This window comes from Trichechus manatus, unplaced genomic scaffold (genome assembly GCF_000243295.1).
Source record: "Trichechus manatus latirostris isolate Lorelei unplaced genomic scaffold, TriManLat1.0 scaffold00145, whole genome shotgun sequence".
In the NCBI taxonomy this organism is placed as follows: Eukaryota; Metazoa; Chordata; class Mammalia; order Sirenia; family Trichechidae; genus Trichechus; species Trichechus manatus.
The window spans coordinates 5,249,577-5,267,074 of record NW_004444081.1 but is presented as its reverse complement, the minus strand read 5'-3'; the positions used below and the strand labels follow the sequence as shown (position 1 = coordinate 5,267,074).

Sequence of the window (17,498 nt, the reverse complement as noted above, 5' to 3'; positions counted from 1 at the left end):
GAGACTGGGGGACCTCATACCATCAAGAAAGCAGTGCCGGGAGCAGAGCGCATCCTTTGGACAGGGGTCCCTGCGCCAGGAAGCTCCTAGTCCAGGGGAACACTGATGAGAAGGCCAACAGAGAGAAAAAGCCTTCCCCTGGAGTTGATGCCCTGAATTTGGACTTTTAGCCTACTTTGACTGTGAGGAGATAAACTTCTCTTCGTTAAAACCATCCACTTGTGGTGTTTCTGTTATGGCAGCACTAGATTACTATGACACTGAGTGTTTTTATCATGAAAGGGTGTTGGATTTCATCAAATACTTTTTTTCCGTCTGTTAAGATGATCATGTAGTCTTTGTTTTTTAGTCTGTTGGTAGGGACTATTACATTCATTGATTTTTGGTTTTTAAACTCAATCTTTCATTCCTGGGATAGATCCCACTTGTGGTGTGTAATAATCCTTTTAATATGCTTCTGGTTTGCTAGTATTTTGTTAAGGATTTTTACAGTGATATTCATAAGAGATAACTGGTTGCAGTTTTCTTGTCATGTCTTTTGTCTGGATCTGGTATTAGGGTAATGCTGGCCTCGTAGAATGAGTTAGAAAGTATTCCCTCCTCTTACATTTTTTTGGAAGAGTTTGAGAAGGGTTTGGTGTTAATTCGTCTTTAAATGTTTGGTAGAATTCACCGGTGCGGCCATCTGGGCTGTTTTTTGCAGGAAGTTTTTGATTATTAATTTAATCCTTTACTTGTTGTAGGTCTATTTAGATTTTCTATTTCTTTTTGAGTTGGTTTTGATAGTTTTTCTCTTTCATTTGTCCGCTTCATCTAAGTTATCTAATAGAACCTCAGTAAGTTTTCAGAGAATCAAATTAAGGTGAGTGAACATGGGTTTGAAGGATAGATAGAATTCTCTATGAAGAGACAATGGGGAGGCTAGTGTAAAATGACTGGAATGAATAATAGAATGGAAATGGGTGAGCACGGTATATTGGGAACAGTGAGGAGGCTGCTGTAACTGGAGTACACAGTAGGTATAGGTGTTGGGGAAATTCGGGAAAACAGAACTGAATTCCTTTACACTCTGCTTTTCCACTTAGGTGAACATATCCTGCTCTCAGGGGGATCCTTTGGTTACACCAGAAGAGAACCCCTTGGAGTATGTGTGGGAATAGGAGCATGGAACTACCCTTTTCAGATTGCCTGTTGGAAGTCTGCTCCAGCCTTAGCTTGTGGTAAGAGTGAATTATTCCCCACTTACGAGCCACCTGTTCTTTCCATTCTTCACCCCTCACCTCTCCATACACACACATACTTCGGATCAGAAGGGACCTGTTCTGGGATATCCAGAGATTCAGAGGACATGTTTCCATTCCTGCCCTGCCTTGTACCTTAAGGAGCGTACAGTTTAGGTTACACACAGATCATGTCTATACTATTCCCATTTTTATGTATCTGTTTTTTCTTGTAGTTGGAAAAGAAGGAAGTTTATTTTAGAATTGGATGCCTTATTTTTACTGTCAGATTGAATTAGATCTGTGTGACTAGTAAGTTCTCTTTCTTCCTAGACCAAGAATTTCTGTGTACTGAATACAAATAGCCCTTAAGAGTTTGACTAAATTTAGGAAGCAGAAGATAAACTTCCTCCTTCATTTGTGTCTTAGGCGAAATGTTAAACAAGGCATCCATCAGAGGAGCTGTGGCTTGAGTGACTTAAAAACAGTTTTCTCATACTATTTAAAAAGAATCTGTGGGAAAAGAAGCTGTGTCTTAGAAAAAACTATACTGCTAAAAAAGCATTACTGTTAGCACATGGTATTGAAATACAGCATTTGTCTTGTTGCCACTTTGTGATCTTGTTTTAGCATATTCCTTTGTGAGAGGCAGCTGTGATAGAGTAGAAATAATGTCAGAATTAAATCATTAGCTTTTGAGACTCTCATCAGCCCTGGTGGTGCAGTAGTTAAGAGCTTGGCTGCTAACCAGAAGGTTGGCGGTTTGAATCCACCAGCTGCTCCTTGGAAACCCTGTGGGGCAGTTCTACTCTGTCCTATAGGGTCACTATGAGTCAGAATCGACTCCACAGCAGTGGGTTTTGGTCTTCATTTTCAACTTTTATAAATGGGACTAATCACACCTGCTTCATCCTGCTGTTGCAAGTATAAGATAATATATGTGAAAAGGCCTAGATGTGCAAATGTAAGGTATTATTGTTGAGACTGGGCAAATTTGTGTGTTACGGATTGAATTATGTCTCCCAAAAATAAATCCTAACCTCTATGCCTGTGGTTATAAACTCATCTGGGAATGAGTTCTTTGTTATGTTAATGAGGCAGGATTCCTGTAGGATAGATCTTGAGTCAATCTCTTTTGAGATGTAAAAGAGATTAAACAATCCAGCAAGCAAGCAGAGATGGGGGAAGATTGATGCCAAGCCACATGGAGATCTCCAAGGGACCAGGAAACAAGCTGAAGAGAAAAGGACCTTCCTCTAGATCTGACAGAGAGAGAAAGCCTTCCTTAAAGCCAGCACCCTGAATTCAGACGTCTAACCTCCTAAACTGATAGAAAATAATTTCTGTTTGTTAAAGCCATTCACTTGTGTGCTTTCCACTACAGCAGCACTAGATAACATACGACAGAATTTGAGACCAGCAGAGGGTTGCTCTCTAACAGATACGTAAAATGTGGAAGCGGTTTTGGAATTGGGTAATTGGTTTAGAGGCTGCCTAATTGAAAATGCCTAGATTGCCTTGAATAGACTGTTGGTAGAATTATGGACATTAAATGTGCTTCTGGTGAGGCTATAAAAGAAAATGATGAACATGTGATTGGACAGTGGAGGAAGGGCAATACTTTTTATGCAGTGGCAAGGAACTTGTCCGAATTATGTTCAGATGTTTGGTGGAAGATAGAACTTGTAAGTGATGAACTTGGATATCTGGCTGATGAGATTTCTAAGCAAGGTCTTAAAGGGACTGCATAGTTTCTCCTTGCCACACAGAGATGTGAAAGGGAAGAGGTGGACTTAAAAATTAACAGTGCAAAGTGAAATGAAAATAGAACTGAAAGATTTGTTGGGAAGTACTGTTGTACAAGCTAAGGACACATGTCCTAAAATGTTCACCAAGGACGTGGCTGCGCAATCTTTTGTTAAAGAGACTAAGCCTGTGACTGAGGGAGCTAACCAACTACCACAGCAGAAGGCCCATCAGCTTAGACTGAAGGGGACAGAGAAAGAACAAAAGAAAGAATGGTATCTGCCTCTAGGAATTCTACAGGCAGGAAACAGGCCAAAGGAGCTACATCTGTCGTCCTCCAGGAAAAGAAAAGGACCATCCCTAGAGCAGCTCGGAGATCAGCAGAACTATTGGAAGGAGCACAGGAAAGCAGGGCCTTCTCAGTTTCAAAGGGTGAGGCCACAGCCTCCTAGGTTTCAAAGAGTTGGATCTCTGCCAGCTCAGCTCTGAGAGTGTGGGGCTGCTGTTGAGTTGTGCTGGGGGATAGGACTGCCACCCAAAGCAAAGGGGCAGGGCTGCCATGCCTGAGAGGTAAAAGAAGGGGGCCTGCCGGGGCCAAGAGGGTGGGACCACCACTCAGATGCACTAGGAGAATGGGGCTGCCCAAATCTGAGGGAGCAGAGTTGCTGTCCCAGTGGACCTGGAAAGCAGAGCTGAAGCCTAGGGCGGAGGAGTCTCCACCCAGAATCCAGAGAGTGTAGCCAACACCCAGAGGGCAGGGCTGTTGCCCAGGTGGTCCCAAAGAACAGAGGATTATTTTCAAGCCCTGAGAGCTAATGTAAATTGTGCTGGGTTTTGGAGGTTGCTTGGTGCCTGTTATCCCTTCTTTCCCTCTAGTTTCTCCCATTTGTAATGGAAATGCCTACCTTGTTGAACTTTGGAAACAGATAACTTGTAGTGTAGATTTCCTAGGTTCCCAGATGAAGAGGAATTTTGCCCCAGGATGGAATACGCCTGAAGTCTCACCCATATTGGATTTAGATGATTCAGAAGATGAGATTCTGGACTTGGAGTGGATTGAAGACTTCTGGGATGATGGGATGGGGCAAGGACATGAATTTTGTGGTCCAAAGGGTAGAATGTTATGGATTAATTTATGTCCCCCCCAAATATATCCTAACCTCTCTGCCTGTGGTATAATCCCGTTTGGGAATGGGTTGTCTTTGTTATGTAAATGAGGCAGGATTAGTGTAGGGTGTGCCTTGAGTCAGTCTCTTTTGAGACGTGAAAGGGGGGGTAAGATAGATGCCAAAATACATGGAGATCTTCAAGGAACCAGGAAACAGAAGCTGAAGAGACAAGGCCCTTCCCCCAGAGCCGACAGAGAGAGAGAACCTTCCCTTGGAGCCAGTGCCCTGAATTCGGACTTCCAGCCTCCTAAACTTTGAGAAAATAATTTGTTTGTTCAAGCCATCCACTTGTGGTATTTCTGTTATAACAGCACTAGATAACTAAGACAGTGTGGTTTGGGATCTGTTTAATGAGAGAAGCCAAGATGAGAAAAATAAGATGTGTTTACTTATTGATAACATTCTTAGTTGAGGATTTCAGGCGGGAGCAGGAAGCAAATGGAGTCCTTCTTGATTATCCTCTAGTCCTGTCCTTGAAGGATCACACTCTTAAAAAGTCTTTTTGTGTTTGCGTCTTGTGCTTATGCAGGTAACGCCATGATCTTTAAACCGTCTCCCTTCACGCCTGTTTCGGCATTGCTGCTGGCTGAAATCTATACTGAGGCTGGTGTGCCTTCTGGGCTCTTCAGTGTGGTGCAAGGAGGGGCTGCCACAGGCCAGTTTCTGTGCCAGCATCCTGATGTGGCCAAAGTCTCCTTCACTGGAAGTGTGCCCACTGGCACAAAGGTGAAAATAAAACCAGTATTGGTTACCATAAATGGCTATCTAGGTAGGGCAGAGTCAGTCCTTCCCAGAGTATATTTTGGAGGCTTGTCTTCTGATTTTAGCTAGCTCAGCATGCGTTGGGAGGGGGCAGTAGGTATTATTGGGCAAAAATCTGAAGTTTACTTGAAGAGGGGTAAAGGGAGCATATTTGGGATGTTGAGAACAGGGGATTTGTGTTAGGCCAAGTAGGGATGGAAGTCATCATTTCCTGCCTATGCATTTGAGAGGGCAAGGGGCCTGTATCGTTTGGTGACTTAACTCAAATATAGCAGCGCCTCCAGAAGGAAGGGTATTTTCTCCATTTATTTAAGATTCATTATTTTGACCCTTATTTGTACTTTGAGTTCTGTCAGCTTTAAACACAGTAACAATAATATAAGAGTTTCCCCCTGTGATAGTCATCTGAATTGACGATATTTTTAAAACGAACTCCATTTTCAGAATGTCGAGTGCAGTTCTGTGGATTTTTTTCGCTTTGTGGGAAAGGGCATTTTAAATGGATGAAGGGTAAAGCATATTGACAAGAATAAGGCTGCAGGCTTTACACAGTTCAAGATGAATTTATAGGTTCTGAGTCTAGTTAAACTAGCATGTAATCTAATTCTTGTTAAACTTCTTCTGAATTCTTTTCTTACTCTGTAAGATCATGGAGATGGCAGCTAAAGGAATCAAGCCTGTTACCTTGGAACTTGGAGGCAAATCTCCACTCATCATCTTCTCAGATTGTGTCATGGAGAATGCTGTGAAGGGGGCACTGATGGCCAACTTCCTCACGCAAGGTGAGGTAGGTATCTGTCTTTGGGAAAGGTTTAAAAGGAATCTCCACCCCTTCCTATCTAACCCCCCAAAGAACCAAATCCATTGTCATTATGTCGATTCTGACTCATCGTGACCCTGTAGGACAGAGTAGAATTGCCCCCATAGAGTTTCCAAGGAGCAGCTGGTGGATTCGAACTGCCGACCTTTTGGTTAGCAGCCGAACTCTTAACCACTGCCCCACCAGGGCTCCTTCCATCTAACACCACACTTTAAAATTTTTGTTCTTTCTTTTTTAATAATTTCAAACTTATAGAAAAGTTGCACAAATAGTACAGATAATTGCTATGTACCTCTGATTCAGATTCCCCAAATGTTAACATTTTACCACTGTCTTAGTTATCTGATGCTCCTGTAACAGAAATACCACAAGTGGGTGGATTTAACAAACAGAAGTTTATTTTCTCACAGTTTAGGAGGCTAGAAGTCCGAATTCAGGGCACCAGCGCTAAAGGAATGCTTTCTCTCTCTGTTGGCTCTGGGGGAAGGTCCTTGTCTCTTCAGCTACTGTTTCCTGGTAGCTTGGAGATCTCCATGTGTCTTGGCATCTATCTTCCCCCATCTCTGCTAGCTTGCTTGCTTGTTTAATCTCTTTTATATCTCAAAAGAGATTGACTCAAGATACACCCTACACTAATCCTGATTCACATAACAAAGACAACCCATTCCCAAATGGGATTATAACTACAGGCATAGAGGTTAGGATTTACATCACATATTTTTGGGGGACACAATTGAGTCCATAACAACCACACTTTTTTAATTCTCTTTATCTGGCTCTAGATACACATGCATATTATTAATTTATTTTCTGAACTATTTCAGAGTAAGTGGCAGACCTAAGGCCCCTAACCACTAAATACTTCAGTATGTATTTTCTAAAAATAAGTTTATTCTCTTACATAAGCACCATAATTAGTAAAATCAGTAAGCTAACATTAACATAGTACCATAGTACTATTACTCAGTCTACAGCCCTTATTCCGATATCCTTTTAGCAAAAGAAAACAATTAACACACAGCCCCCCTCCCTCCCATACAGGATCCAATCCAGGACGCTGAGCTGCGTTTGGTTGTCCTGTCTCCCTAGTCTCCTTTATTCTGGAACAGTTCTCCAGTCGTTCGTATCTTTAAGGATCGACATTTTTGAAGAGTAGAGGCCATTTATTTTGTAACAGGTTCCTCATTTTGGGTCTTTCTGAGGTTTCACTTTGGTTAGATTCAGGTTATTTATTTTTGGCAAAAAGTACCACAGAAGTGGTGTTGTGTCTCTCTCTGTGGCATGTAGTGTGTCTCCTGTTTCCTGTGATGTTAACCGTGATCACGGGCTGAAGGTGGGTCTCCATGTAAAGTTACTGCTGTTTCCTTTGTAGTTGATAAGTATCTTGTAGGAGATATTTTGAGACTATCCTATTCTTCATAAAACATTTAGCCCCTAGTGTTAGCATCCATTGACGATTCTTGCTGGAAATAATTTTTTTTATGGAGGTCACCAAATGGTGATTTTCCTGTTCTATCATTCTTTCAACATTTATTAGTTCTCCTTCTACTGAAAGAAAGAACTTTTTCTTCTCCCTTACTTATTTAAAAAAAAAAATCATTTATTTATGTTAGTATGGAACTATGGATTCTTATTTCATTCAATGAGTTATAATTGACTACTCTCATTATTTATTTTGATGCTCAAATAATTGCAGATTTATTTGGCCAGTGGGAGCCCCTTCCTGTGACCTTTTCATGTGCTGTCATTATTCTTTGATCACTTCTTTACTTTCTGGCACAGCAAGGTGTTTCAGGCTCATCTTGTATTTTCCCTGGCTGAGCTCTGGAATCACCCGTTTATCCAAGGAGCCCAGGTTCCATTTAGTGGGAGATGGTATTTAGAAACCAAGATCTTGGGTGCCAGGTGAGCCCATTGCTACTGGGGTATCATTGCTTCTAGGCACTCTCAGAGGCCAGAGCTAGGAAATATGTTTGTATGTGTGTGTACATGTACACTTATATGCATATCTATTTCTCTATGTATTCATAACCACAGTTCATACAGATAATCTCCAATTACTGTCCAATACTACAGGGTTCATTTTAACCTTCTCACTTCACATATTTGTGAGAAATTGAGCTTCATTATGCCCAATGTATTTATTTAACTGCTCAGTCCTAGAATAATAGTATTTCTAGATTTGTGAAAAATAAACCTAACTTGAGTTCAAAAAAATTTTTTTTTTCTTTAGCCTGAGGGCTCGTCAGATTACTGAGTTCAAAATTTACTTGGGTCAGGCTTCCCTCCCCCTTCAATTTGGTTATGTTATTTATTTTAAATAACAGGTTTGTTTGTTTCTGTACAAACAATACAGGCTTCATTTGGGATTTATTTCCCCCCATCCTTGTTGATTTTAAAGATTTAGGTGAAACACTAACATGGTTGTAAATGTCAGAATTTTACAACAGTGGTACACTGAGAGAAGTGTCACTCTGCCCCATGTCTTCTACCCTGTTTCCGTTCCCCTCTTTTTTTCACCCCATTTCTATCTGCCCTCTGTAGGTAGCAAGTCTAATTTGTTTCTGGTTTTTCCTTCCTGTTTTTATTTTTTGCACAAATGAACAAGTACTGTATATTTCTCTTTTCCCCTTTTTTACACAAAAGATAGCACATTATAGTTAGGTACTCTTTTGTACTTTGCTGTCTTCACTTGATATATCCTGGAAATTACTCCATTGAATTTCATAGAGATCTCGTTCATTCTTTTTTTACAGATGCATCGTGTGGCTACTATAGTTATCCAACTGCTCCTCTCCCTTACATGGGCATTTAGGTTGTTTCCAGTAATCTGTGATTATAAACAGTGCTGCAATGAATAACTTCACGCTTGTGTATTTTCGTATTGCTGGAGATACGTTTTCAGGGTCAATTCCCAGAAGTGGTCAACACATACCTATTTTTTTAAGATATTGCCAGATTGTCCAAAAGGGTTGGACCGATTTGTATCCTACCAACAGGTGTAGGAGTGCCTATTTCCCTATAGCCTCTCCAACAGAATGTGTTGTCATCATTTCTGATTTTCACTACGTAGGTAAGAAATGACATTTCAGTGCAGTTTTAAATTCAGTTCTCTAGTTATGAGTGGGGTTGAACATCTTTTCTAGGTTTAAGGAATAAGGAATGTATGTGTGTGTATGTGTATGTATGTGTGTGTGTGAATTGTCTGTTAATAACTTTTATACATTTTTCTATTGGACTTTTGGTCTTTTTCCTCCAATTTTTTACAGTTTTCTTTTTTTTCATACTCAGATATAGTAAAGTTCACTCTTTTTGGTGTATTGTCCTGTGAGTTTTGATTTACCCTCAGTTTTTACAGGTCTTTAAACATTAATGATATTAGCCCTTTATCTGTGATGTATATTGCAAGTATTTTTTTCCAGTTTGTCAGTTGCCTTGGCTTTGTTTAGTGGTTTTTTTTTTTTTTTTTTTTTACCATGCAAAAGATACTTATTTTTATATAGTCAAATTTATCATTTTTTTTCCTTTCATTTCATCTAGATTTTGAGTACTGTTAGAAAACCTTTTCTACGCCTGGAGGAGTTCATCTGCATGGTTTCCTGTTCTTTATTTAGATTCCTAGAATTTATTCTTGTGTATAGTGTGAGATATGTATCTTATTTTCTCTTTTCCAAATGGCTAACCATTTATTTAGTCCATGTTTGTCCCAGTGGCTTAAGATTCCACCTTTATTATGAACTAAATTTCCATAAGCACTTGGATCTATTTTTGGACTTGAATTTCCATTCTGCTGCTCTGACACCATTTGAACAGTGCTTGTGCTCATTTCTGGGAGAGTCTGAATAGCCATTGCTTGTGATTTTAGAGCCAAACATTGACTGTGAAATGCTCAGTTTTTTATTAGGTTCAAGTCTTCCATTCTTAATCTACTTTTGTTTTTCAGTCCCTTCCCACTCTCACCTCCGCTCTTAAAATACAGCCAGATTGAGCAAGTGACAGGATACTGTTGGTCGTATGGATCTATTAATCGCCTTAAAAAAATCTAAATAAATAAGATGTAAGTTTTATCTGAAAGCACAGTTTGTGCTGTGGGGTGGTATGTCCCCCAATTGCTTGTGTGGCCCTATTCAGTATGGGACAATTTTTAGGAATAGAAACATCCTTTTAAAAAAATGTAGCGTTTCTTTTAAGTTTAGAGCTGTTGAATTTTTTTTCCTTTTCCATTTTTCCTTTTAACCCATTGCCGTCGAGTTGATTTTGACTCATAGCGACCCCACGTGACAGAGTAGAACTGCCCTGTAGCGTTTCCTAGGCTGTAATCTTTATGGGAGCAGATCACCAGGTCTTTTCTCCCATTAAGCACCTGGTGGGTTGGAACCACCAACCTTCCTGGTAGCAGCCAAGCACTTAAACACTGCTCCACTAGGGCTCCAGTTTTTCCTCTTACATGTACACATGTATAAGTTTATGTCTGTGTCTGTCCTTTAGGTTTGCTGTAATGGCACAAGGGTATTTGTCCAAAAGGAAATTCTTGATAAATTTACAGAGGAAGTGGTAAAACAGACCCAAAAGATAAAAATTGGAGATCCTCTTCTAGAAGATACGAGGATGGGCCCCCTCATCAACCGACCACACTTGGAGCGAGTTCTTGGGTTTGTTAAACTGGCAGAGGAGCAGGTGAGAAACAAGTGTGGGTGGGGTGGGCTGAGGAAGGGGGTTATGTCACTCCTCAGTTACTGGCTGTGTTCACTTTTCACATGTTAATATTCATGACTGTTAGTATCCTGAGCAGTGTTGTGCTTTGTACTCACAAAGAGGTGACTAAGTGTGCATTTGTTTAGGATACACTTAACATTTCAGGAATGCATATTGGGGTTGTATGTTTAACATAAAATATGCATCATTTTATCTTTTTTGATAGGGTGCGAAAGTGTTATGTGGGGGAGACCTCTATGAACCTGAAGACCCCAAATTAAAGGGTGGATATTACATGCGACCTTGTGTATTAAGTATGTCCTCTTCTTGTTTGCTTTGAAAGCGTTTGAATTAACTAGTGAATGGATACAAAAGAGTATTTATAAATTATGTGTGGGGTGCCCCACACTGCGTCCCCAGCAGCTAGGTTTAAGAAGTAGAAGTACTCCGTTACCTTTCAAGACGGCTGTGTGCCCTCCTCTAGGGTGGCCATGTGTGTTAGTTTGCCTGGGACTTTTTGAGTGTACCCCCGTTGCTCTGGAAGCTGGCAGCTCAAAAAATTGAAAGTGCATTTTTATAAAAGAGTAATGTATTTCATTTCTTAAGAAAGTTGATGAAAAATGTGTATTTCGTATCTATTTCATTTGACTATAGGTCCATAAATAAAACAAATTTGCCAGATAATATATTAATACTTAAAAAAAATACGACTTTGTGATTTTTAGCATCTCTTTTCAGTCTTAAAAAACCTCCCAGTTTGAGCAATAAAGTATACGGTCTTCCTGCTCTATCCAAACTCATGCATTTCCTTTCTGTGTCCAAGGTAACCACTATACAAATGTTTTTAATCACTTTCATACTTATTTCCTGTCATTTTACAATGTATGTCAGTAATCCCTATAAAAATAGTTAGTTTTACAGGCTTTAAAAAAACTGTGTGTGGATTAAATCATGCTGTGTAATTCTTTATATCTTATTTTGAAAATAGAGTAAACTGGTTTTTGTGCCTAAGGTTGATAGTGATGCCAGTTTTCAATACTTGATATTTGATGCAGTTTAATCTTTAACCCTTGCTAAAGAAAGATCCACTCATGTTTAAAAGCTGCATACTGTGGATTAGCTTGCATTTATTCAGTGAGTATTTAATTTATAGGAAAAGCCTACAATTATTGTTAACTGAAATAAATAGGTTACACAATAGTATGTTTTTATCCATAAATCTATCAAAAACCACATATATGCATAGCAAAAAGGAATGGAATATATATTATAATACTGGTAGTGGTTTTCTCTGGATGCTGGGATTAAAGGAGATTTTTATTATTCTTCGTGCATTTCTGAGTATTACACATGTTTTTTCAGAGAACGTGCATTTTACAATTAGAAAAACAGTTATTTTATAAAAAGCTATGAACCTAGGCAAATAACAGGGAGCTAACTACCCTTATTCTAGTGATTCTCAAAGCCTGCTTTGTGGTCCACTGCCTCAAAATCACTTGGAAAACTTGTTAAAAAAAGGCAGATTCCTGGTTTCTGCCCTAGATCCCTGAAGGGAACCCTCAGGGGCGGGGCCTAGAGATCTGCATGTTAATAAGCCCCGAATTCATTTTTATGTACATTAAAGTTTGGGGATGACACCAGAGTCTAGATCCTTAAGTTGTTTATGTAAGATTAGGGCACTAACATGTATTGGGTGTCGTGTTTCAGTCAGGAGCCTGCCTTTTCTTGTATGTCAGCTGCCACTGTATGCCCTAGTCTCTTTTGTCTTTCCAACATAGATCTCACTGCACACACAGCCATGTTGTATTTTCAGCCTACATAAGATAAAATGTTTTCTGGAACTATTAGGTATAATGAATTGTATTGAGTAATTGAATATTCTAATTAATGGTTTCCCTAAAAATTATATGTGGATTAGTACTTTTCAAAGAACTAGAATATAATAAACTATCCTTAAACATAAACTAAATACTTACCCTGTCTTTGAAGATAGTGTAGGTGTCCCTAAAGTGCCTTGTAACTAGTAGGTGACCAGTATGCTAGTCTTCCTTTGTATACACAGACTCTAATCCATCTCTCGAGATTTTAGAATCCTCATCTTTGTAGATACGTGAATTGTTAGTTTTTAGACACTCTGGCTGCTGGTGTGTATAGCAGGGTTCTCAAGCTGTGTCTGCCCCCACATTGTTTACATGTGTATCACACCCTCAATCCAACATTTCTCACTACATGCCATGATGGCCAACATTGAAACAGGACGTCCTGCAGGTACAGTGCAGATAAATGCTCCCCTCCCTTTGAGAATCACTACGGTACAGTATTGGACATCTAAATAGATGAGCTGCTTTGAAATGCATATTTAAAAATATCAAGTGTGAACTGAATCATTTTAGGGAATTAGCCATTTGAAGGAACTCAGTTATGTTTTTGTATAAAGTGAATGCCCCCCCTCATTTATTTCTAAGTTTATGTTTTATATTGGAATTTCTTTTTTATAAAATTGTTTCTAATTCTAATCATACCACAGAGTCATTAAGAAAATTTGGAAAATGTGTTAGAAAATATAAAGAAAACATACTAGTTATATATATAACATTTTAACAGAAAATTGGGTTGATATTGTGTACAGTTTGTGTCTTTTTCGGTGGACATTTTATCATGAGCATTTATTCATTAAATATTCTTATAAAACATATTTAGAAGCTTCATAGAAGTTCATCACTAGGATGAGTATAGTTCATATGATCATGTCCTCTATTTTGGATGTTTAGTTTGCTGCTTCCGGTTTTCACTATTATAAGTAATACGATGAATATCCTTGAATCCTTTGTGTGTCTCATTAGCTGTTCCCTTATGATGAATTAAAAAAAAGTAGATTTAGAATTATAGACTCAAAGGCTACGACTCTAATCTGCATTATTAAATTGTTATGCAGAAAGGATGTTCCAATTTATATTCAAGCTGGCCATGTCCTGCTGAGTTTTTTCAGCTGTGTGTATTCACTGTTTACTGGGATCAGTAAGAAAACACATTTTCAAGGGCCAGGAATAATAATCCCTTCACTGAAACTTGGTTTTATTGTAACGTTTGCAGCTAATTGCAGAGATGACATGACCTGTGTGAAAGAAGAGATCTTTGGGCCCGTTATGTCCATTTTATCGTTTGACACTGAAGCTGAGGTTCTGCAAAGAGCCAATGATACCACTTTTGGACTCGCAGCTGGCGTTTTCACCAGGTGTGTGGGGGAGGGCAGCTAAAGCAGCTCTGGAGGAGTGTCACTGCAGGATCGGCTGAGATATCTCAGTGATCTTATTCCCTTCCTGGAATTTATATTAGCCGTCAGCATTTCCTGTTTGCTTCAGGTTAAATCAAGGTGCCAAGCAGCATGTTGTAGTTTGTCCTGAATGGTCAGAGAACCTTGCTGTAGTGAGTTTAAATTGAGCTATGAACTTTGCTAATGAACATTCTATCCTTGTCATTAATTCACTGAATGAACATTTAACATTCTGATCTGTGTAAAGCATTGGATTAGGTGCCTCCTGAAAACTTACATGTCAAGGAATTTAGAGACCTGTAACCATATAAGCCTGGGCAATAGTCTTCAAAAACATCTTTTTCTTTTTTTTTTAATTGTCCTTTAGATGATGGTTTGCAGAACAAACTAGCTTCTCATTAAACGGTACACATATTGTTTTGTGGCATTGGTTACCAACCCCACAACATGTCAACACTGTCCCTTCTCGACCTTGGGTTCCCTATTACCAGCTTTCCTGTCCCCTCCTGTCTTCTAGTCCTTGCCCCTGGGCTGGCAAACCCCTTTAGTCTCGTTTTGTTTTATGGGCCTGTCTAATCTTTGGCTGAAGGGTGAACCTCAGGAGAAACTTCATTTCTGAGCTAAAAGGGTGTCCCGGGGCCGTACTCTTGGGGTTTCTCCAGACTCTGTCAGGCCAGTAAGTCTGGTCTTTTTTTGTGTTAGAATTTTGTTCTACATTTTTCTCCAGCTCTGTCTGGGGGAACACATGATTTTTAGTGACTTTATAACTTAATTGTTTCTAATTGGAATGCACTGTAACTCATATGGGCATTTTTTCTATTGTTGAATATTTAGGGTATTGTTTCCAGTTTTACCTATTGTAAGTAATATTGTGATTAATTTCTTAGTACATAATTGGAACTGCTGTAATAAAAGTAAGTGATTGGGGAGCAAAATTTCTTTGAAACACTTGCAGCTTGCTTGGTTATGTACAAACTTAGGTTAGTCTTTGGCAAGAGCAGGCAGTTTTCTAAGGCTGCTTTCCCCTGGGGATTATGCCATTTCTTTAATGATGCACAGATTAAATTTTCTGTAGCTTGTGGTCAGGACCTGGGAAGGAAGGCCCAGATCTCCCTTGAGGACCTGATGCAGTAGCTTTTCTTTGAGCTGAGTCAAAGATTGAGGAGCTGCTTTTTTGATTGGGGATTGAGTAGGTTAAGTCTGTGCTCTTGCTTTGCTTTGCCATCCCAGTACCAAGTCCAGTTTCAAAGGAGGGCAACTCAGATCTGCTGCACCTTTTTTTCTTAACAGCTTTATTGGAATAATTCACATACTACACGGTTCACCCATTTAAAGTCTACAGTTCAGTGTTTTTTAGTATATTCACATAGTTGTACAACCACTGCCATAATCTGATTTTAGAACATTTCAAGAGAAACCCTATGCCTGTTAGCAGTCACTCCTCATTTTCCCGTCTCCCCAGCCTTGGCAACCACTAATCTACTTTCTGTTTCGTGGATTTGACTCTTCTAAACACTTTATACTCATTGCTGTTGAGTTGATTGCTACTCATAACGACCCTACAGGACAGAGTAGAAGTGCCCCAGAGGGTTTCCAAAGAGCAGCTGGTGGATTCGAACTGCAAACCGTCTGGTTAGCAGTCGAGCTGTTAACCACTGCGCTACCAGGGCCAGTCATACAATGTGTGGTCTTTTGTGACTGGCTTCTTTCACTTAGCATAATGTTTTCAAGGTTCATCCATATGTAGCATGTATCAGTGCTTTATTCCTTATTAGGAATAATATCCCGTTGTGTGGATATACCACATTTTGTTCACTTATTCATTTGTTGACAGACGTTTGAGTTGTTTCTACTTCTTGGTGATTATGAATAATTTTGCTGTGAACATTTGTGTACAAGTCTTTGTGTAGATATGTGTATGTGTTCAGTTCTCTTGGGTATATACTTAGGTGAGAAATTACATAATTCTCTGTTTAACTTTTCGGTGAACTGCCAAACTGTTTGTCAGTGTTTGCGCCATTTTACGTTCCTCCTACCAACCATGTATGAGAGTTCCAGTTTCTCCATATCCTCCACAACAGTTGTTACATTCTGTATTTTTCAATTTAGCCATCCTTCTGGGTGTGAAAGGAGCCATGGAGGCACAGTGGTTAAGTGCTCGGCTGCTAACCGAAAGGTCAACAGTTCAAACCCACCAGTGGCTCCACGGGAGGAAGATGTGGCAGTCTGCTTCTGTAAAGGTTTACAGCCTTGGAAACCCAGCGGGGGCAGTTCTACTCTGTCCTGTAAGGTCTGTATGAGCTGGAATCGATCTGATGGCAGCAGGTTGGACTGGGTGTGAAGTGGTATCTCATCGTGGTCTGTGGGTTGTCTTTTCACTTACTTAATGGCCTGGTTTGCAGCACAGAAGTTTTTAATTTTGAGGAAGTCCAATTATTCTGTTTTTCTCTTGTCTGTTACGCTTTTGGTGTTAAATCTAAGAAGGCATTGGCTAGCCCAAGGTCACCAAGATGTACTCTGTTTTCTCTGAAGGTTGTTATAGTTTTAGCTCTTACATTTTAGATCTGTGATCCATTTGAGTAATATTGGTGTATGGTCCAACATCACTCTTTTGCATCTGGATATGAGCACAGTTCGTTGAAAAGACTATATGCCTTTCTTATTGAATTGTTTTGGCACCCTTGTTGATGCTGCTTATTTTATAGATGCCTTTTGGATGAGACTCTAAAACCCAAATCCATGTCTGTTTGCCTGGATGATAAAAGATTTTAAAATGCATTTTGAAGGAAAAAGAGTTTTGCAGGATTTTGGGACCCTTGAAGCTGGCAGTCTGACTTTTCCTGTGAAAGTTGTAGCATAAGCACTGTGAATAACCAGCACTTCCATTTTACTTTGTAGGGACATCCAGCGGGCTCATCGCGTGGTGGCTGAGCTTCAGGCTGGAATGTGCTTCATTAACAACTATAATGTCAGCCCAGTGGAGTTGCCCTTTGGTGGATATAAGAAGTCAGGTGAGGACCCAGAGAATCTGAGAAGTGTCAAAGCAAATCCAGGTCTCTAGGGATACTAGTCATAGTTCAGTCATTATAGACCAGTCTTCCATACCTGTCTCTGGATTAGAATATATAGAAATATGTACAGATATATATAGCTTATATATATTATATATTACATGTAATATATTTTATTATATATTATATATGTAAGAATATATAGATTCTTGGTCTTCCCCAGACCCACCACATCAATTTCTGGAAATGAAAGCCAAGCATCTTTTTTTTCTCTCCCAAAAGCTCTCCAGAAGGGTTAGATGGCTTGTCAACTGCTACATACATCTCAGAAAAGCTTATCTAGTGGTAGAGTTACTTTTTTCTTCGCAGCCTGTGATCACTGTAAACATAAAACTACTGTTCTAGATACTGCATCATAATCCACTGTGAGTTTTCAGATTCAGCTCAGGTAAAGTGTCTCTAAAGTGGTATCTCAGAAAGGTTATATTAATTTGTTTTCTCTGTTACGCTGAACTAATAAAAGTCCCCTGATCTAACATTTTACACCAATAATTGTCATTCTTGTTACACTTGATGACATATAGGAAAGTTTTCTCCTTGCCACTGCACATTCATCTCATTTATCAATAATCAGTCAGACATGTTACTATAACATGGCAGATTTATAAGTTGGTGTTGCAGGAACAGGCTTGAGACATCTGAAATAGAGTTATCACCCCAAGGTTCTTTCTTTGGAGTTTGTTGCCTGTATTATACATTAATTCCCCATGCCCTTCTTTATGTAGACTGCAGATTGGCTTG

The 17,498-nt window shown here is 39.4% G+C and overlaps 1 protein-coding gene across 1 annotated transcript in view; it reads left to right on the top strand.

The window, feature by feature from the left end:
• Positions 1–17,498, top strand: part of ALDH9A1 (aldehyde dehydrogenase 9 family member A1) — a 53,458-nt gene that overhangs the window by 33,871 nt on the left and 2,089 nt on the right. Inside the window, exons 4-10 of the mRNA XM_004385766.2 lie at positions 1,086–1,220; positions 4,665–4,861; positions 5,544–5,684; positions 10,206–10,394; positions 10,639–10,726; positions 13,506–13,647; positions 16,585–16,697. Coding sequence (XP_004385823.1) covers positions 1,086–1,220; positions 4,665–4,861; positions 5,544–5,684; positions 10,206–10,394; positions 10,639–10,726; positions 13,506–13,647; positions 16,585–16,697 — 1,005 coding nt within the window. The remainder of the gene's footprint in view (positions 1–1,085; positions 1,221–4,664; positions 4,862–5,543; positions 5,685–10,205; positions 10,395–10,638; positions 10,727–13,505; positions 13,648–16,584; positions 16,698–17,498) is intronic.